Source organism: Zingiber officinale, chromosome 8A, assembly GCF_018446385.1.
Source record: "Zingiber officinale cultivar Zhangliang chromosome 8A, Zo_v1.1, whole genome shotgun sequence".
Classification (NCBI taxonomy): domain Eukaryota; kingdom Viridiplantae; phylum Streptophyta; class Magnoliopsida; order Zingiberales; family Zingiberaceae; genus Zingiber; species Zingiber officinale.
In genome coordinates this window covers 41,386,250-41,406,137 of record NC_056000.1, presented here as the reverse complement: position 1 = coordinate 41,406,137, position 19,888 = coordinate 41,386,250, and the positions used below count along the sequence as shown (strand labels likewise).

Below are 19,888 nucleotides of genomic sequence, written 5' to 3'. Positions count from 1 at the left end.
TCCTAACTTTTAGCTAGAAAGTGGTCCTGGTATCCAAGAGATCAGGCTCACGTTGGACCTAATATGAATTAGACCAGACATGTGATAGTGTCAATCTCCCGACAGCAAACCCACATTATTCCTTAATCAGAACTTATGTTTGATACCATATGTATCTTGTCCTCACTTAACCCTTCCTAGTGGTTGTAAGTTTACAAAAATCCAAATAGCTAAAGTTAGTTAGTGAGTTTCAGTAAAAATCCACTGATCTATATAGACAAGTCTGATAACATTTATTTCAGGTCCTGTGAGTTTTTTAGGCTACAAGGAGTCCAACTATGCTCTATTTTTTTGACCTCTCCGTAGGCTCTTCAATATTATACTAACTTTCAGCTAGAATGTGGTCTTAGTCTTCGGGATATTAGTCCCACATTTAGTCTGATCTAGAATCAGATCAGAAACAACTTATTTTACAAATGGTTAAGACTTGATCATTTACTTAAGTCAACCCAATTTCCATCGAACTTAGTAACTTTAAATGACACTTTCCTCCTGCTCAGGACCGCCATCATATCCATTCTCGAAACCTCTGCTTTTTTTCTCCATTGGAGCCATGTATATGGCGATAATTATGCAACCATCATCTCTAGCATCCCTGTCATCTAACCATAATTGATGTATGTAGCTCCATTGCTTATTTAGTTTTCTTTCTATAATGGTTTCTTTAGGAGTTATAGTTAGTGTTTAAGGCATGGTCAAATTCGAGCAAGCATTTCAATTATGAAGCAATTAGGGTTTCAAGTTGTCTTGTTAGGACAGTCTATTGAAAAAAGTTGGTTTAGGGTTCAGGGTGTCTAGGAATAAATGGTTTTAGGGTAGGTCATGCACTAACCAAACTAGGATAGTTTGTTGTTATTATATTGATTGATGACTTATGGTTTCTTTGGTTCGGAATGACTTCAAAAACATAGTCGTCAAGTGGAGGTGATGCTCGATCCAATTATCTCAATAGAAGATAAACTAAAAGAATGAATTAGAAAAGTAGCCTTTTCCATTTTAGGTAATTTATTGTTGGAGTAATCTAGGTGCTCTAAATTTTGATGTTTGGGCAAACGTTTAAGTTAGGTTTATTATTGTATTTGATGTGCCTTTGAGTGTGCAAGCACAAGAAAGTCCAAGCGTAAGAAAGTCCAAGTGTGATCTTGGCAAAAAAGGAAAATCCAAGGGTGAGTCTTGGCGGTGTAAGTCCAAGCATGTAGTCTTGACAACGTAAGTCTAAGTGTGACTTGGCAAGGTTAAAGTTCCGGAACAATGAGCTCTTGGCAATGGAAGAATCGACAATAAGGACAAGGCTGAAGGAAGCTCTTAAAAGTAAAATGTGAAGGATGAGGAAGCATATGAGGGACATAAGACTGATGAAGGAGACTAGAAGGCAGGTCAAGGTTATGCGGGCGAAGACGATGTTAGGATCCTTCGTACTCGGCTAGAGAGGGGGGGTGTGAATAGCCGCCCCAAATCTTTCGCGTTTCTTCCTACGATTAGGTTAGTCGCAGCGGAAATACAAGAAAGAAACTAAGGAGAAGAAAAACAAACCTCAACGCAAGGATGTAACGAGGTTCGGAGATTAGGGCTCCTACTCCTCGGCGTGTCCGTAAGGTGGACGAGTCCGGTCAATCCGTCGGTGGATGAGTCCCCGGAGAACCGGCTAATACAATATACTCCTTGTGGGTGGAGAAACCTCGCCACAATAACTTGCAACAACAAGATAGAATACAAGGAATACAAGTAGAAAGATAAGAACAATATACAAACACTAACTCGCCTTCTCGTCGACTGGGGTCCCGGATGAAGTAGCAACTTCACGGACAGATGCAACAACAAGCCAGTCGAAAAAACTGTCGGGGAAGCTCACGCGAAGCTTCACCAGCGGTTGAGCTCGGAGCACCGGAAGAAGCGAAGCTTCAGGAAGGAGAGAGCTTCCAGAGGAAGAAGCGTAGCAGGACGGAGAGATTTCACCGAAGTCACAGCCCTCATTTATACTGCAAGAAAGCGAAGAAAACACGAAGAAATCTGGCGTTGCGGCGCAACGCTAGTACTGATCGGTCGGGGACCGATCGGACCTATTCGATCGGTCCCGGACCGATCAGCTTTCTTCACGAAAGCGCCCACCTTCGCGGGTTACGATCGATGCGTGGACCGATCGAGCCACCGGATCGGACCATGGACCGATCCCAACCCTTGCTTTCTCAGCGACATCGTCCTGATCGGTCCCCGCACCGATCAGATGGACCTGATCGATGCCCGTGGACCGATCACCTACCTCTTTGCCTCGTTCGCTGGCGACGGCCACCGATCGACAAGAAAACAGAGCTTCGTATCGATCGGTCACCGGACCGATCGAGCAAAGTATCTGATCGGTCCGGTGACCGATCCGAGCTTGGGTTTGGCCCAAACCAAGTCCCAAGACTTCCAACCAATATCCGGTCAACCTTGACCTATTGGTACTTCATCCCTAGCATCCGGTCACTCCCTTGACTGCTAGAACTCCCCGCCAAGTGTCCGGTCAATCCCTTTGACCTACTTGGACTTTCCTCAACACCGATGTCCGATCATCCCCGATCCATCTGGATTTTCCTGCACGGCTTCACTTACGGGACTTTCACCGCTTCACTCACCGGATTTCCACACCGCCTAACATCCCAGTTAGGACTTTCCCCTGGCTTCACTCACGGGACTTTCACCGCTTCTCACCTGGACTTTCCCTTTCACCTAGTTTCACTCACTAGGATTTTCACCGCCTCCTCACCAGGATTTCCACCTAGCTTCACTCACTAGGTCTTTCCCCTTCGGCTTCACTCACGGGACTTTCTCCAACTGCCCGGCTTCACTCACGGGACTTTCCAACCGCTGGCTTCACTCACCGGGACTTTCTCCCGTGCCAAACTCCCTGTTTGACTTTCCCCGCCAAGTCTCCATACTTGGACTTTCGCCCGTCTACCCGCTTGGACTTTTCCCGTGCCAAGTCTCCGTACTTGGACTTTTCCAGTGCCAAGTCTCCATACTTGGACTTTTCGCGTGCCAAGCTCCCTGCTTGGACTTTTCCGTTTGCCAAGTCTCCATACTTGGACTTTTCAGGTCAACCAGGTCAACCTTGACCTAGGGTTGCACCAATAATCTCCCAACCATCTATTCTTGTCTCACATCAAGAATACAACTCTTCCACGAGTGTCAAACATCAACATGCAACTCAACTAGGTCAATCTTGCCCTAAGGTTGCATCAACAATCTTCCCAAGTCAAACATCAAAATACAACTCGAGTCAAGTCAACTCGAGTCGGGTCAACCAGGTCAACCTTGACCTAAGGTTGCACCAACAATCTCCCCCTTTTTGATGTTTGACAAAACTATAATCAAGTTAGGTTAACCCGATAACCTAACTTAGGTTTTCCAACCATCTTCCAATGTCCAATGTTCTTTCCTTGAACATTCTCCGGACATTCTCCCCTTAGGTTAACCCGATAACCTAACTTGGGTTCTCCAATAATTCTCCCCCTTTTTGACACACATCAAAAAGAATTCCAATGTTCTTCCTTGAACATTACTTGACAGTCTTCCCCGAGCTTATGGTAACCCGATAACCTAACTTGGGTTCTCCAATAAATCTCCCTTGACACACATCAAAAGTAAAGGAGGATATCAAGGTCAAGAGTTTCTTCCTAATGAAAGTCCCATACCTTTCATTGAAACTCTTAATTTCCCCCTTGATACTAAACTCAACAATCAACTTAGTGATAATCTCATATCACTAATCCTCAAAAGTTTTAAGGAGTAAAAACTCCCCCTAAAAGTCAACTCCCCCTTGACAATTAGGTAAAAACTCCCCCTTAAAGGTCAACTCCCCCTTGACCATTGCACCAACAATGTCTTTGAGAGTTCCAAACCTTTAGAAATCCAAAATCACAACTTCCATAACTGAAATTTCAGACAACAGCTGAAATTCAGCAGGTTGGCACGCCCTGATCGGTCCCCGGACCGATCAGAACCCCTCGGATCGGTCCCGTGACCGATCCAAACTTTCACCGATCGCACTGGATCTCACTGGATCGGTCTGCAGATACTCTGGATCGGTCCGCCGACCGATCAGAGCTTCCCTGGATCGGTCCCCGGACCGATCCAGCCACTGAAATCAGAATTTCTGATTTCCCCTTCCGGAAATTCAGAAACTCCTAGAAAATTCCAGAAAATTCGAAAAATTACGAAAACTTTGAGGATACATTCCTCATATCATACACTATCATGGAAAAATAATTTTCTATGAAAATAGTTTCCATTTTCAAATCTTGATACAAAATTCGAAAACTTTGAAATAGTTCAAAGTTAAGTCAGTTTTGTATCACAATGTTCAATGATGAGTGCTATCACTAGGAAAGCTTCATCAAGGTTTTTCAAATCAATTTCAAAATGATTTTAAACCTTTTAATTTGAGACCACAATCTTAGGGCTATATGCACATGACTTGTACACAAGCTTTCCCTATGATCCCCCATTTCTTGAATTAGGCTCATCTAGGTACAAGAACTATGTACCTTGATCCTAACTCATGATCCTAATATCTCACACACATCTAAGGTGTATCAAATCACATTCAAGTCAATTTGATGTGAGATATGGGTTTAGGTATCTTAGACTAAGGTCTCATGCATTTTCTAAACACAAATTTGATCTTAATATCAAAATGTGTTTTTCATCCTTAAATCAATTTCATTGATTATTAATGCAAGAGATGATGACATGGCATAAATTAATAACATAAATGAAAACATGTGCCAATGTCATGATGTCATGGCATAAAGTTTGAAACTAAACTAACACATGACATATAGATAACCTAAGCATTATCATGACATTTCAAATGATAATAAAATAAATATGATGTCATGGCATGGCATATGGCAACCAATCATGGCAAGTTAGCACAAATAAAATACCTAAATTCCCTATCTAAGTATCCTTAATCACTTAGCTAACTTAAGTCCTAATCCTAGATTGCCCAAAGTGCTCCAAGAAAATGTCAAAACCCAAATTGACATTTCTTGATCTCTTGTTTGATTTATACCATTTAAAACTCTACAAGAGTAGCACTTCTAAATTAAGGCCCGGATTGCCTTGATTACCTAAGAGAGTATCAAAATCCCAATTTGATATTTCTCTAGGTTTTTCAAAATTGTGTCAACTTAAAGTGAGATTAATATATTCTCACTTTGGCACACTTTACTCTTCCAAGGAGTGAATGATAAAGATTATTCCATTTCATTGTCAAAGGTTCCCAAAAACCTTGAAAATGCTCCTTGAGTGTCAATTTCCTCAAAGTTGGGTTAACTACCCTTCTTATTGGAGTTGACACTCTCTAACCCATCTATGGGGTAGAGAAAATGCTCCTAGGAACCCAATACCTACTTGAGCTCATTGGGTTCACTAAAAATTCACTAGGGATGACTTCCCTAGCAACCCTCCTAATGACCCTCTTAGGCTTTAAAGCCTTGGTCATTTGGGTCTCATCAAGGTCAACTATAGGGGTGACCCCTTGTGACCTTGGTAATGGTCTTCCTAGCCCTAGGTCTTGTTCCATAATCAAATGGAACATTATGATATGTGGGCTTGACCATTTGGGGCTTAGGTTTGTGACTCAAACCTTTCTTGTCCTTGGACTTGGGTTTTTGACTCTTAAACCCTAGAGATGGCTTCTCCATGTTTTTAAGAGCCTTTTCTAAATTATCAAGTCTTGACCTCAAGACTTGATTTTCCCTCTCTAATACCTCAAGTTTTAATTTGTCATTTCTCTTGAGATATTCCTAGGCATGTGTCTAGTCTTCTTGGGATTTCTACCTAGGTTTTCCTTAACTTTAGAAGCGTTAATCCTAGGGTTGGTATTTCTAGTGTTATCCTTACCTAGGCTAACATGTTTAGCTCCTAAGCACATGTATTGGTTCCTAAAGTTAACATGCTTATCATTATTAACAATTGCAACAAAACTACTAGCATGAGTTTTATTAGAATTGCAATAATGAACCTTAGAGATTACCTTAGGGTTTGCCTTAGCTCCCCCTATCGATGTGCCCGGTCTCTTGCCCTTGTGAGGTTGCCTCCCCCTCGGACAATGGCTCCTATAGTGTCCCCTTTGCTTGCATTGGAAGCACACGATGTGCTCCTTGCCTTTGCGTGTTGGGACTCCGGCTTCCTTGACCTTTGGTGCCGGTGGAGTCTTTCTTACCCTCTTTGGACACTTACTCTTGTAATGTCCATGTTTCCTACACTCAAAACACATTATGTGTAATTTGCTTGAAATCACAGTGTTTGAGTTACCTAGAGTTGTGAATGGAGATGAGCTTTCTTCTTCAACCCTTCCGGAGGTGGAAACTTCTTCTTCTTGCTCCGAACTTGAACAAGAGGAATTCTCCTCCTCTTCTTCCTTGGATGTTGAGTAGCCCTCAACTCCCAATTCGCTCCCTCCATGATGTGAGCTACTTGGCTCACTAGGCTCCTCTTCATGGCTTGAAGTGGAGCTCTCCTCATGGTACTTGGCCAAGTTATCCCATAATTCCTTGGCATTGTTGTACTTACCTATCTTACACAAAATATTAGTAGGTAATGAAAATTCAATTGTTTTAGTTACCTCATTGTTGATTGTAGATTGGTGGACTTGTTCCTTCGTCCACTTGTTCTTCTCTAGAGGCTCTCCTTCTTTATCCATTGGAGGAGTAAAACCTTCTTGTACACAAAACCAATTCAACATATTAGTCCTAAGAAAATACATCATCCTTACCTTCCAATATGCGAAGTTGTCGTTGTAGAAGGGTGGAATGGTGATGTCTTCTCCGAATTGATCCATCTCTAGCTTTGCTCCCACGGGTGTTGATCCGATGAAGAGCAACCTCGCTCTGATACCACTTGTTAGGATCCTTCGTACTCGGCTAGAGAGGGGGGGTGTGAATAGCCGCCCCAAATCTTTCGCGTTTCTTCCTACGATTAGGTTAGTCGCAGCGGAAATACAAGAAAGAAACTAAGGAGAAGAAAAACAAACCTCAACGCAAGGATGTAACGAGGTTCGGAGATTAGGGCTCCTACTCCTCGGCGTGTCCGTAAGGTGGACGAGTCCGGTCAATCCGTCGGTGGATGAGTCCCCGGAGAACCGGCTAATACAATATACTCCTTGTGGGTGGAGAAACCTCGCCACAATAACTTGCAACAACAAGATAGAATACAAGGAATACAAGTAGAAAGATAAGAACAATGTACAAACACTAACTCGCCTTCTCGTCGACTGGGGTCCCGGATGAAGTAGCAACTTCACGGACAGATGCAACAGCAAGCCAGTCGAAGAAAAACACTGTCGGGGAAGCTCACGCGAAGCTTCAGCAGCGGTTGAGCTCAGCAAAGCTCGGAGCACCAGAAGAAGCAGAAGCTTCAGGCAGGAGAGAGCTTCCAGAGGGAAGAAGCAGTAGCAGGACGGAGAGATTTCACCGAAGTCCTGTAGCCCTCATTTATACCTGCGAAGAAAGCGAAGAAAACACAGAAGAAATCTAGCCGTTGCGACGCAACGGCTAGTGCCTGGATCGGTCAGGGGACCGATCAGGACCTATTCTGATCGGTCCCGGACCGATCGACTTTCTTCTGACTGCCCACCTTCTGCGGGTTACGATCGGTGCGTGGACCGATCAAACATACCTGGATCGGTCCACGCACCGATCCCAACCCTTGCTTTCTCAGCGACATCGTCTCTGATCGGTCCCCGACCGATCAGGACATTGATCGATGCGTGGACCGATCGGCCTACCTCTCTTGCCTCTGGCTTGGCGATCGGTCACCGATCGATAACCAACGAAACTTCATGATCGATCGGTCACCGACCGATCGGAGCAAACAGACACCGGATCGGTGCGGTGACCGATCCGAGCTTGGTTTGGCCCAAACCAAGTCCCAAGACTTCAAACCAATATCCGGTCAACCTTGACCTATTGGTACTTCATCCCTAGCATCCGGTCACCCTTGACTGCTAGAACTCCACCCAGTGTCCGGTCAATCCTTTGACCTACTTGGACTTTCCTCAACACCGGATGTCCGATCATCCCTGATCCATCTGGATTTTCCCTTGCCTGGCTTCACTTACCAGGACTTTCACCTGGCTTCACTCACCAGGATTTCCACACTGCCTAACATCCCAGTTAGGACTTTCCCACTGCCTGGCTTCACTCACCAGGACTTTCACCTGGCTTCACTCACCAGGACTTTCCCTTTCACCTAGCTTCACTCACTAGGATTTTCACCTGGCTTCACTCACCAGGATTTCCACACTGCCTAGCTTCACTCACTAGGTCTTTCCCCTGCCTGGCTTCACTCACCAGGACTTTCTCCAACTGCCTGGCTTCACTCACCAGGACTTTCCGACTGCCTGGCTTCACTCACCAGGACTTTCTCCCGTGCCAAACTCCCTGTTTGGACTTTCCCCGTGCCAAGTCTCCATACTTGGACTTTCCGCGTGCCAAGCTACCTGCTTGGACTTTTCCCCGTGCCAAGTCTCCGTACTTGGACTTTTCCAGTGCCAAGTCTCCATACTTGGACTTTTCGCGTGCCAAGCTCCCTGCTTGGACTTTTCCGTTTGCCAAGTCTCCATACTTGGACTTTTCAGGTCAACCAGGTCAACCTTGACCTAGGGTTGCACCAATAATCTCCCAACCATCTATTCTTGTCTCACATCAAGAATACAACTCTTCCACGAGTGTCAAACATCAACATGCAACTCAACTAGGTCAATCTTGACCTAAGGTTGCATCAACAATCTTCCCAAGTCAAACATCAAAATACAACTCGAGTCAAGTCAACTCGAGTCGGGTCAACCAGGTCAACCTTGACCTAAGGTTGCACCAACAGACGAGTGCTAAGAGATTATAATCGGGGTAAAACCCTAGGTTTAGGGTTTACCAGTCGACTGGTGGTTGGACTGAAAGAGAATAGAATACTTCTATTCTCTCAATTGAAGTGGACCAGTCGACTGGTCCTGACACCAGTCAACTGGTATCAAGCCATTGAATTGTAACAATCGAATTTCATAAAGGATCATTTCACAGAGGACCAGTCGACTAGTAACAACATGAACAATAAGTTGTTCCTCCCAAACTCTATTTATGAGAGCTCGGGGTGAGTGGCTTAAGTTGACGAAATAAATTTGGTTAAAGTCTATTAGAGTCTTTCAAGCTCTCGCGTGATCAAATGTGTGTGTGTGAGATTATGGCGAGGTTTCTCCATCGACAAGGAACTTGAGTTAGCTGGAGCTTTTTGGGGAATAATCCAACGATGAATTAGGATCATCCACCTTATGGATAACCATGAAATATGAGTCTTAATCTCCGAACCGTGTTAAACACAATGTATATTGTGGTTTGTTCTTCTTGTCGTTATAGTCTTCTAGGGTTAGCTTTCATTAGTACTTGTTTATTTTGTATTCTGCTACACTAACAAATATAGGAAGCGAACATCGTAGATGATTGGCTATTCACCCTCTTTAGCCGGGCATCAAGGTCCCAACGTTTATTTTATTTGTTCGACCGACAGCATAACAACAAGATTTGATTCTATGCATGATGTGTGTAGATTTTATAAACTTTTATATATATTTTGATGTATATTTATTTATATTTCATGAGCATAATCTATATTTATTACCCTCTATTTAATTATAATATCATATTTCCACTCCTTTTATTCAGATATCTGTTCTTTACTTATTTTAATTGATATGACGTATTTTTGGAGGAAAAATGGACTAAAAAAAGCTTAAAACTTTAAGTCGAAGGAAGGAGCATGCTCACACGAAACATACATGAAGGAAAAGGTTTTCAAAAGACCTTCAAATTAGAGATTTAGTCAAGAAATACGCTCTAGCCATATTCCTTGACACGTACATTATCCTACGGAAGAAATTTGATAGAAAACGAAACTTAAACGGAGTCTAGAGCCTCCAAAAGGTCCGGACCGTGCCTATGAGACACAGCCATGTGAAAATCAAGTTTTTCCCATTCTTTGGTCGTGTGGATTTAATATATATCCTTAAATCATTTAAATTCCTTATAGTAAAGAATATTGAACGATATATAAACTTATTGTATAGCCTACCAGATGAGAATGCCCCTCAAAACAGAATAAAACAATAGGTGTCAATTAACTATCATATTGTAAAACCTCTCTATTCACACCAGATAAGAAGAAAGACATAGTTAAAATAAAATGTGATTCCTCCTAAACTAATTTAGTTGAAAACCTACAAAGTAAATCAATTACTATAATCAAGAAAATAAATTTCAAAATCAAATAATTATCTTAACTTGTCACTTAATTAAATAAACTATGTAATTCAGAATTCATACTATCATACTTTAACTTCTCTAATTATTTTAACAAATAGGTCTCATCTTTGTCTTGTTTTTTGTTATTCAAAGTCTTAAATTGCTTCTTGACATACTACAACATAAACATAAAACATATTTAATTAATAAATTAAATCAAATGACTAAGACTAATTTATGTGCAAATACACACTTATGACAATGACTTATTTTCTCATTTTGTTACGTTGGGTAATCTTTATTGTATCATTCTCTGCCTCTTCTTCAAAATTGCCTACTATAATTGAGAGAGTCTTTCTTTCTTCTTCCATCTATACCATTCCCATCAATTTTTTCCTTTCCCCTGTCTACAACATCATCAAGTTTTTTTATAAATTTTTCACCTCCTTTTGCTATGATGTTCTCCAAAGGCTCACAGATTTGTTTCTTGCTCTACTTTCTCTTAGGTAAAAGCTAGAGCCACAATGAACTATCAATTGGAATATCCTTATAATCATAGCGACTTTGAGCATGCCCTCTCTAACTTCTTGTTCTGAAAGTCACTAGTTCAAGATGAGGATCAACTACAGGATTGATTAATTTAGCCGGCATACCTTTATTTTCTATTATTTTGAGTAATTCTTTCACCATTTCATTTAACTGTATGTTCTCCAATGTTAGCTCCTTGAATCGGTTTGTTTGAATGATGCAGTTACAACATTTGTTATTACTTTGGTATCTAGCTTCTGGGCCATCTAATTATGAAGTCTCCATTGGATATGGAATATCATCAACGAAATCAAGATTCTTAACCAATATATTTTTATATTGGATAGCGATTAGTTCAATCATAATCTGTCAAATTATAAAAATAAATCTTAGAAATTGTATATTAACCTAAGTTAGGTGACAATCTTCAATAGTTATCTCTTCAAGTAAGACTCTATCGAACATGACTCTCACCTTACTAATATATGAAGGAATATTTCTCCACTTGTTTATTCGTGCTCTTTCATTATTGTATAGTTTCTGGATTGGAACATGCTCTAAAAAATCATGCCTAATTCATCATAACAAGGGTTACATATTCATAAACATCCATAAGATAATATCAAATTTAATATCAAAAATAAACTCACAGTCAAAAGACTAGCAAATCCCTTTAGGTAAAGGAGTATGATGTTGGATTGATTTATATGAGTTGATGAAAATAGGTCTTCAATCTTAGGTAATTGTGAAGCCATAAATTGATGGATGACTTTAACCCTGTTGAATCTTCTAAGTTTGTCAAAATCATCTACTATAACTACAAGACCTAAAGAAACTTTATATATACAAAATAATAATAATAATAATAAGGCACAAACAAATATATACAAAATATATAATTTATAAAATACTAAAACATTATCACCTACTTCAACTCTATAGGAATATAATTTAAGCAACTCCTCAATTCTTGATTTGGTATGTTCTTTTTAATTTGATAAGTGAGCAACAAAAAGGTCACCCAATGTTTTAGTTGAATTCATAGGAACCTAAGAACCTAGGTCTGCAATACCAAGTAATAAAGACACGTATCTTCTAGAGAAGGTAATCGACACATCCGAAAATTCTAAAATGATTAGTTATATTCTAGGATATATTTTCTGCTGACCAAAAGAAAAAAATATTAAGTTTCTCAAACTATCTGATTTTACTAAAATACTTACTACTTCGTACTTAAGTTACCACAGATATGTTGCATATCTTGTATGTCCAAGAAAGTACTAAAGGGAGATTGTTTGATAATCATTATATGTTGATCATGTAAACGAACAAAACTACAATGTCTTCCTTTCATTGTGGATGCTGAAAAAAAACTGTTAAAGTAACCTAACATACTATTTTAATACAATTTCTGTCTAACATCAACTATAATTTTTAAATATTGAAATTATTAACAACTAAATTCACACTTGTGGTGATTTTTCAAATTCAGATGGACATTATTCTAAACATATCCAGTACAACAGTAATGCTATTTTGAAATCTAATGTAATTTACATCCTAACTGGTCAATGAAATTACAAACTTAAACAACTCAATGTGTTTGTTAAAAACAATGAGATCCTAACTCACATGAGACAAACACCAACACTAAAGACTAAATATGTCCATGATACATATCTTCGCGGATGATCAAGAACCAGAGGCTAAAACATTTGCCACACCTTATGTGCCATTATGAAATGATAGTATAGACAACAAACAAATCCTAAACTTAAATACAGAGAGTCGAACCAAGCCAATATATGGGTTTCATCGAACCCTCTAAGCGAGTGGTTGTTGCTTAAGAGGTACATAAGAAGACACTTGCAAACGCTTTTTGCGTGGGACAATCTCGCGGATTAAAATAGAGTGTTGAATTTTTACCTCTGGTGACTTAATGGAGAAGAGATTAGGTTTGCATGTACGAAGAGAGTAGGGGAGAAAGATGTTGATATTGCTGCATTCGAAATACCATAATTATTTTTAAATTTCAATATTTCAAATATGAATCGGATACATTAAAAATGTCACTCAAATCCGTTCTTTAATCCGCCTTCAAATATGATTATGATGCATGATTTAATTTTTCTTTTTAATCTATGTGCATCCTTTGTTAAATTTCGGGAGATACAGAGAGATGGTCCTACTTTCATTTAGAATGGTCAATTAAATATTGACGCATAGGATCGTTCACGTAAGGAACTCAGCCATGTATGTCCTATTAAAAAAAATCAATCATGAATCAACTAACATCGAATTTGAGGCAATTGACTTATCCCATAAAAATTTTCTATCTCCTATCAACCATCGGGATTAAGAAAAACAATACTTCAGAAATTCATTATCTCATAATTATAGGTCACATCTAAACTACATAATATATATTTAAATAATAACTGAGGTAGCGAATGACTATGAATATTATCTAATTCTATGAATTTTATTGAATCCTATAAATTTAGAAATTATTTTCAACAATTTATCAAAAGACGTACTTAGATTTTTAAATTTACCAAAAGAAGCATACTATTTTAATATTTATCAAATGACGCACCTTTTTACAATGATTTCCTATTCTACCCTTTTGACAAATTTAATTGATTTCCTTTTTCTTTTCTTTATCATTTCCCTCTCTTCTTTTTCCTACGTATCTTCTTTTTCCCTCTTTTTTTTTATTATCTACGTTGGGCCTGATAACATTTAGATTGATTTCTGAATGTATATAAATTTAAAGAGGGAAAAAAACAATAGGTCCATTACAATCAGGCCTAACAACATAGAAAAAAACAAAAAAAAAAAATTTAGATTTTTCAACACCTCTGGTCCACTATTATAAATGTCAAAAATAACGTGAGCCTGATATCTCTTCATATCAGGCCCAATATGGGCCCGATATCTCCCCATATCAGGCCCAACGTGGGCCTGATATGGGAGATATCAGCCCTAATAACAAAAAAAATAAAAAAATAAATAAAGAAAGAAAGAGAGATTTAGGTTTTTCAAAACCTCTGGTTCACCACTAGGAATGCCGAAAATAATAATGAAGAGAATATTTGGGCTCCTTGCAATTTTAAAAATCTACATGAATTGAAATGAATGTAATCGGAGCTCTCTAGGCCCATCAGTGAGTTTCGATCAAAACCCACTGATGGACCTAGAGAGCTCCGATTGCACCCATTTCAGTTTCTGTGGATTTCTAATATTCTAAGGAGTTAAAATATGCTATCTATTATTTTTTTCAACTTCTAAAAGATGTTAAAATATAATAAGAAAGAATCAGCAAAACAATCCCTATACATTTTAGGTTTTTCAAAACCTCTGGTCCACCACTAGGAATGCCAAAAATAATAATGGAGAATATATTTGAACTCCTTGCAAAATTAAAAATCCATAGAAACTGAAAGGGATGCAATCGGAGCTCTCTAGGTCAAAATCTCTCTCTCTTTTTTTTTTTTTTTTTTTTTTTTTGTTATTAGGCCTGATATGAAGAGATATCAGGCCCAATGTGGACCTGATATCTCCCCATATCAGGCCCAACGTAGGCCTGATATAGGAGATATCAGGCCTAATAAAAAAAAAGAAATAAATAAATAAATAAATAAAGAGATATTTAGGTTTTTCAAAACCTCTGGTCCACCACTAGGAATGCTGAAAATAATAATGAAGAGCATATTTGGACTCCTTGCAATTTTAGAAATCCACACGAATTGAAATGGGTGCAATCGGAGCTCTCTAGGTCCATTAGTGGATTTCGGTTAAACCCCCACTGATGGACGTAGAGAGCTCCGATTGTACCCATTTCAGTTTCTATGGATTTCTAATATTGCAAGGAGTTAAAATATGCTATCTATTTTTTTTTTCAACTTCTAAAAGATCTTAAAATATAATAAGAAAGAATCAGCAAAATAATCCCTATATATTTTAGGTTTTTCAAAACCTCTGGTCCACCACTAGGAATGCTAAAAATAACAATGGAGAACATATTTGAATTCCTTGCAAAATTATAAATTCACAGAAACTGAAACGGGTGCAATTGGAGCTCTCTAGGTCCATCAGTGGATTTCGGTCAAAACTCACTAATGGACCTAGAGAGCTTCGATTGCACCCATTTCAGTTCCTGTGGATTTCTAAAATTGCAAGGAGTCCAAATATGCTCTTTATTATTATTTTCGACATTCCTAGTGGTGGACTAGAGGTTTTGAAAAACCTAAAATGTATAGGGATTGTTTTGCTGATTCTTTCTTATTATATTTTAACATCTTTTAAAAGTTGAAAAAAAATAATAGATAGCATATTTTAACTCCTTGCAATATTAGAAATCCATAGAAACTGAAATAAATGCAATCGGAGCTCTCTAGGTCCATCAATGGGTTTTGACCGAAACCCACTGATGGACCTAGAGAGCTCCGATTGCACCCATTTCAATTCGTGTGGATTTCTAAAATTGTAAGGAGTCCAAATATGCTCTTCATTATTATTTTCGGCATTCCTAGGACCAGAGGTTTTGAAAAACCTAAATCCCTATTTCTTTATTTATTTATTTATTTATTTTTTTATTATTAGGTCTGATATCTCCCATATCAGGCCCACGTTGGGCCTGATATGGGGAGATATCAGGCCCACATTGGGCCTGATATGAAGAGATATCAGGCCCAACGTGGGCCTGATATCTCTTCATATCAGGCCTAATAAAAAAAAAAAGAAAAAAAGAGAGATTTTGACCTAGAGAGCTCCGATTGCATCCATTTCAGTTTCTGTGGATTTCTAATTTTGCAAAGAGTTCAAATACATTCTCCATTGTTATTTTTGACATTCCTAGTGGTGAACCAGAGGTTTTGAAAAACCTAAAATGCATAGGGATTGTTTTGCTGATTCTTTCTTATTATATTTTAACATCTTCTAGAAGTTGAAAAAAATAATAGATAGCATATTTTAACTCCTTGCAATATTAGAAATCCACAGAAACTGAAATGGGTGGAATCGGAGCTCTGTAGGTCCATCAGTGGGTTTTGATCGAAACCCATTAATGGACCTAGAGAGCTCCGATTGTACCCATTTCAGTTCGTGTGGATTTTTAAAATTGCAAGGAGTCCAAATATTCCTTTCATTATTATTTTCGACATTCCTAGTGGTGGACCAGAGGTTTTGAAAAACCTAAATCTCTCTTTCTTTCTTTATTTATTTATTTTTTTTGTTTTTAGACTTGATATCTCCCATATCAGGCCCACGTTGGGCCTGATATGGGGAGATATCAGGCCCACATTGGGCCTGATATGAAGAGATATTAGACTCACGTTATTTTCGGCATTTATAGTAATGGACCAGAGGTGTTGAAAAATCTAAATATCTTTTTTTTCCCTGTTATTAGACCTGATAATAGTGGACCTGTTGTTTTTTCCCTCTTTAAATTTATATACATTTAGAAATCAATCTAAATGTTATCAGGCCCAATATAGGTAATAAAAAGAAGAAGGAAAAAGAAGATATGTTGTATGCATAGTAGGAAAAAGAAGAGAGAGAAATGACAAAAAAAGAAAAAGGAAATCAATTAAATTTGTCAGAAGGGTAAAATAGAAAACTATTGTAAAAAGGTGAGTCATTTGGTAAATATTAAAGTAGTATACTTATTTTAGTAAATTCAAAAAATCTAAGTATACATTTTGATAAATTATCGAATTATTTTTAAATTATTATTTTCAAATTCATAATTTAAATATTATTCCTTGTTATTATTTCGTACCCTCGTTCCAAATCCACCTAATTATACGTCTTCTCGCTACGTCACAGCGGCCCTACTCGAGGGTCCCACGACAAGTGGTGACCAAGCTTTAATGACCGAGAATGTATCAATCTCCGTCGAATCTATTTTTCTCAAAGCGAGCGCCTCTATTGCCGCTGCTGCTGCTGCTTCTTCTTCCTCTTCGCTGTCCTGTTCTTAATCTGTTGCGAACGATGCTACTTCGCAGCGCTTCGTCGCCTCCGTTCAACTCGCCGTGGGTGGCTGCGGCGAAGGAGGCGACTGCACACGAGTTCTCGGCGGGGGTTGCAGAACTGCCCCTATACAGGTCTCGCTCCCACCTCACCTCTTGTTTCTCCTTCTGCTCAAGCTCCACTTTTTCTTCCTCATCCTCTGCCTCGTCTCCCGCCTCCCGGAGGCGGACGTCCACGCCCATTTCCCGCGCTCTGTCTGACAGCGGCCTCTCCCACCTCAAGCCGAGGGCGGCACCTTTGCCCTCCCTCTTCCCGTCATCCGTCTCTCAGGACGAAGCGGAAATAGGGAAGACCGATGGATTGAGGCAATTTCGAAAATCCAATTCCGTTTCTTCCTCGTCGGCCAGTCTCTTCTCCAGCTCCCGGATGGATGATCCCGGCGCTGTGATGGTGGTGGAAGAAGAGAATCAGTGCGTCGTCGTTTCCGAGGGTTGCGTTGGCGGCGTGGATGGTGGTGGAAAGATATGCGGCGGCGGCGGCGGCGGAAGCGGCGGCGACGATGGAGACCGGGGATTCCATCTGTCGGATTCGGATGGCGGAATAGAAGCCACCGATGCGTATTACCGGAAGATGATCGAAGTCAACCCGAGCAATTCTCTCATCCTTGGGAACTATGCCAAGTTCTTGATAAAGGTAAATTAAAACGGTTCTCTAACTCTTTCCGCTTCGATCTCCTCTGTTAATTAAGTAGCGTTTGTGCTGGGCGATTCATTTCAGTTTCGAGGAGACATGGCCGGAGCGCAAGCGTCCTGCGAGCAGGCGATCCTGGCTAATCCAAGCGACGCCAGCGTGCTCACCCTCTACGCGGATCTGGTGTGGCAGAGCAGCAGGGATGCGCCTCGAGCTGAGGGCTACTTCGCCCGTGCCGTCCAAGCTGCGCCCCACGACAGGTGACGCATGTACAAACAGATCCATCTTTCTGCTAATTCATCGACGAGCATTAATTAAACTAATGTTTGGAATTGCAGCTACATCATGGCTTCCTATGCTAAATTCCTGTGGGACACGGAGGATGAGAGCGGCATCGAGAGCCCGCCTGCCGTGTTTCAAGGATCAAGTCCGCCACTTCCTCCCCCTCCTCTACCACCACCACCTTCAATTGTTGCTGCTTCCTAAAAATGTTGAGGTGCTAGCTCTTTCTTACCGGTGCAACTGTATGCGGCCGTAAATTTTGCTAGGATAATCAAGTGGGGTTGTGGTGTCCAAAGTTGTTTGATAAGAGAATGTATCTTATCCTCCCAAATCTTACAAGTATTTGGTTTTCATGTTGGGAATATGAATGAAAGAATAGTTCCTTGTCTTGTTGGGAGAGTTTTATGATAATAAAGTTAGTTTATATTGAATCTTATTATAAAACTAAGAAGATAAGATGAACGTGAGAAAAGAAGAGGATGATATTTATTTGATTTCCAATCAAGTATATTCCACTAACTTTGTGCATGTAAATAATATAGAACTAAGAATATAAATAATATATTAATAAAAATAAGATGAAGTGATAGTCTATTGGCAATTAAAGGGAAGACAAAACCAAAAGTAAGGCAAAGAATAAATCTTCAATCATGACATCCATTTATATTCTTAACACTCATCTTTGGATGTTATTTATGATACTGTCTCATTAAAAATTTTATGAGGAAAATATAATGAGAAAAAATCATGGTGAAGGGAAAAAGAGTACAATATAATTACTCTCCCTCTTTATCATATCTCCTTATATCTTTCAATTTTCACATCCCAATGTTATGTATTATTTTTGAAAGAATGTCAAAGTAGGCAAAACCTTTGTAAATAAATCGACCAAATTATCTGATGATCAGATTTGTTAGACATTAATATCACCTCTCTTCTAACGATCATGCGTAAAAAATTTTTTTTGTGATATATGTTTCATTCGATCATCTTTAATGTAGTCTTCCTTTAGTTGAGCAATGCATACAACATTATCCTCATATAATGTCGTTGGGACATTTTTATTTAAAGGTAAATCGGATGCCTTTCGAATGTGATGTATTACAGATCTCAACCATTCGCATTCCCGACTCGCTTCATGAATTGCTATGATCTCAGAATGATTAAAAGATGTAGCAGTAATCGTTTATTTCATAGATTTTCAAGATATGATTGTGCTGCCACATGTGAATATATAACCTGTTTGAGATTTACTATTATGAGGGTCAGATAAATAACTAGCATCAACATATTCAATCAATATCGCTTCAGGCGTATGAGGATAATATAATTTTATATCTATCGTATCTTGAAGATATTGAAATATATGTTTAATGTCATTCTAGTATCTTCTTGTTGGAGAAGAATATCTTGCTAATAAATTTATAGTAAATATTATATCAAGTCTTGTATGACTGGTAAGATATATATATTAGTGATCCAATAGCACTAAGATATGATACTTTAGGACTAATAAGTTTTTTGTCAATCATTCAAGATCAAAATGGATCCTTATTTACATCAAGAGACCTAACGACCATTAGGCTACTCAATGGATGTGTTTTATCCACCTAAAATCTCTGTAACATCTTTGATATATAAGCAGTTTGATAGACAAATAATTCATTTTCAAAGTGCTCAATTTACAAACCAAGACAGAGTTTTATTTTTCCAAGATCTTTCATCTCAAAATCTTTCGTTAGGCAATCTATCGTTTCAAAAAGTTCATCAATAGTACTAATAATATTTAGGTCATCAACATATACTACAATTATAACAAATTTAGATCCAAATTTCTTAATAAATACACATGAATAAATGGGATCATTTAGATATCCCTTTTTCAACAGATATTCACTAAGACGTTTATACCACATACGTCTAGATTGTTTCAATTCATGTAGAGATCTATATAACTTAATCAAATATAATTTTCGGTGATATGAATCATATGTTTTTGGCATTTTGAATCATTTAGGGAGTTTCATGTATATGTCACTATCAAGTGAGTCATACAAATAGGCTGTAATGACATCCATTAATCACATTTCTAATTT

General features: G+C 38.9%; 1 protein-coding gene across 1 annotated transcript; it reads left to right on the top strand.

Moving 5' to 3' along the window:
* The first annotated feature begins 16,726 nt into the window (after positions 1–16,726).
* Positions 16,727–18,181, top strand: LOC122011437. The gene is made up of 3 exons (XM_042567829.1): positions 16,727–17,513; positions 17,598–17,770; positions 17,849–18,181. The coding sequence occupies exons 1-3, from the start codon at positions 16,731–16,733 to the stop codon at positions 17,994–17,996; spliced, it is 1,104 nt and encodes a 367-aa protein (XP_042423763.1). The 5' UTR covers positions 16,727–16,730; the 3' UTR covers positions 17,997–18,181.
* Positions 18,182–19,888: the final 1,707 nt, after the last annotated feature.